Raw genomic sequence first — 2,692 nt, forward strand, 5'->3', positions numbered from 1 at the left:
TTCGAGGACTTAAACGTGAGTAGTCCCTCAAATACAGGTGGAGTAATTTGACTTAAGCAAATATGTACCTGCTTTCATGACTGGTACTCTATGAGTTAGTATACTATAAATGGAAATATCTACCCACCTTTTAAAGTAACCCAAGCCCTACATATTAGAAATACCATACAAATATAAAACATTTTTATAAAGCCTAACAACTAAGAGTAGAAAGAAATGTGATGGAGAATACAGTTGTTCCTCCCTCCCTCTAGAATAGCTGAAATGCTTTACAGTAGGAGCCACAGACTCATGCATATTCCTGAAACAGGCCATCCTTTTCATTCTATCAAGCCCAGCATGTCCACTGTACAACAAGACCTGTTCCAAGTGGTCACCCCTTAACATAAACCATCTGCCATTAAAGCAGTGGTTCTAAACCTTTCAGACTCCAGGTACCTCCTGTTTAGACTCAAGCTACCCCCGGGATAATGCCAATGCTTAGTTTTCACTCATTTTTGACTACGGAAAAATACAGGAAGTGTTATTCTGTTGCAAAGAACCCCAAAAACCCACAGATGGGCAGAATCATTTTAACACTGCGATTCCTGATTGAAATTTCTGCATTTACTTGTGAATCATGTTTTTACATCTACCAGTGCCAACATAGCCTGGCACCCTGCAAAGGATCTTGAGGCAGCCCAGGCTGCCACAGATGCTGAAACATGGCATTAAACCATTTGGGTAATAAAGCCAGGCTGGCAGGGTGGCTTTGACCAATTGTTATGGCAAAGTCAGGTGAGGTACTGACCTCAGAGACTAGGAGAGACCAGAAGCAGAAGCACAATACTTCACTGTTGCCTTGACAGACTACCCATGCCTGCTTCATTCAGCCACTGCCAAGAAAGATGACTCGGGAGGTAGGGCAGCTACACAACAGATGCTAGCGAATGAATATGCATGCATTCCTACCCTAACACATGTTCAAATTAAAGTGGGTAACAAATGAGTACAAGTGCACAAGCATGAATGGCCTGCCTCATGTTCAAATTAATTTGGATAGAAACCAGCTACAGTTGCTACACATGTTCAAGCACTAACTTTGCAGTTGGTTGCCTCTCTTTATAGCCAAATAGTCATTTCTGTCCTGAGATTATTACTTTGCAGTATCTGGCCTACATTTATTATGTGTTTCACCAGTGAATTGCATGATACATGCAATATGTGCCAGGGGCCTGTGCACATGTGCCCTGCCACTCATTTAAATTAAAGCTAGTAATGAATGAGAAAGAGCAAGCGTGAGTGAAAGTGAGCACATGCGTGTATGCATGTATGTGTTGGTGTGGGTAAGACAGGGCAGGGTGGGCCCTCCCACACATTCACATGAAAGCAGGTAGAGTATAAGTGCATGAGTGCAAGTGCCCTGCCTCATGTTCAAATTAAACTGGGATAGAAACCAGCTATGGAGTTGCTACACATACTCATGCACTAACTTTATCGTTGGCTGCCCCTCTTCTCTTTACAGTCAAACACATTCATTTCTATCATGGGATAATTACTTTGCAGGCGTGTTGGGTCTACATTTATTGCATGATACATGTAATGTGTTAGAGGCCTGGGCATATGTGCCCTACCACATATTCAAATTACAGCTGGCAATGAATGAGGGAGAAAAAGGAAGTGCCAGTGAAAGTGAGCATGCACATGTTGGTGTGGGTGGACCCTCCCACACACTCAAATTAAAGCATGTAGCAATTGACTACAAGTGCATAAGCATGAATGACCTGCCTCATGTTCAAATTAAATTTGGATAGAAACCAGCTAGAGTTGAAACACATTCTCAAGCACTAACTTTGCAGTTGGTTGCCTCTCTTTAAAGCTGAAGAATCATTTCTGTCCTGTGATTATTACTTTGTAGCTATGTCTGGTCTACATTCATTGCCTGTTTCACCAGCCAGTTGTGCAATACATGGCAACATGTGCCACGGCCTATGTGCCCTGTTGCACATTCAAATGAAAGCTGGTAATGAATGAAAGAGAGGAAGAGCAAGCATGTGCATGTATGTGTGTGGTGTAGGCAGGCTCTCCCACATGTTCAAAATAATGAATAAAAAAAAAAGAAAAAGTGAGCGTGAGCATGTTCCTATGTGTTGGCCCAGATGGCTCCTCCCATACATTCACATGAATGCTGGACAGAAACCTGATACAGAGGTGCTACACCTGGTGTGTAAGTGAGTGGGTGGGGGAGGCCGTGTGGGTGTCCACACCCGAGTGCGCGTTGGGATACACGTGCTCCTGTGCACGTCGGGGCGCGCGCGCTCCTGCGTGTGTATGCCCATGTGCGCGCGACCGGTGGGTGGTGCAGAAGGCTCAAGCACAACCCCCTCCCACGCTCGCTCAGGCCCCCGTCCCGGCCCGAGGGGGCGGGAACAAGATGGCGGCAGGCGGGAGACATCCCCGAAGGTGGAAGGGGGCGTGGCCGCTCGGCGGCTCCGTCACTGCCGGAGGGGGGGGCGCTCCGAGGGGGAGGGGGCTCCGCTCGCCCCCCCGGAGGCGCGTGGGGGGAGGGGTTACCTGGCTCCACGTGATGAGCTGGTTGCTGGGGGCCTCCCCGACCAGCGCCCACAGCTTGCTGAGGAAGGCCGGGACCCCCGCGCTGGCGGCGGGCGACGGCGGCGGAGGCGGCGCCGACGGCTGCTGCTTCATTGTCGCT

The 2,692-nt window shown here is 48.2% G+C and overlaps 1 protein-coding gene across 4 annotated transcripts in view; it reads right to left on the reverse strand.

Moving 5' to 3' along the window:
* HSF2 (heat shock transcription factor 2) overlaps window positions 1-2,686 on the reverse strand; it is a 44,289-nt gene extending 41,603 nt beyond the window's left edge. For all 4 annotated transcript variants that reach the window (XM_019520029.1, XM_019520027.1, XM_019520028.1 and 1 more), the window contains exon 1: window positions 2,554-2,686. In XM_019520029.1, coding sequence (XP_019375574.1) covers window positions 2,554-2,685 — 132 coding nt within the window. In that variant the 5' untranslated portion in view covers window position 2,686. The remainder of the gene's footprint in view (window positions 1-2,553) is intronic.
* Between the last annotated feature and the right edge of the window lie 6 nt (window positions 2,687-2,692).

This window comes from Gavialis gangeticus, unplaced genomic scaffold, assembly GCF_001723915.1.
Source record: "Gavialis gangeticus isolate Ggan-Ray unplaced genomic scaffold, GavGan_comp1, whole genome shotgun sequence".
NCBI classification, from domain to species: domain Eukaryota; kingdom Metazoa; phylum Chordata; order Crocodylia; family Gavialidae; genus Gavialis; species Gavialis gangeticus.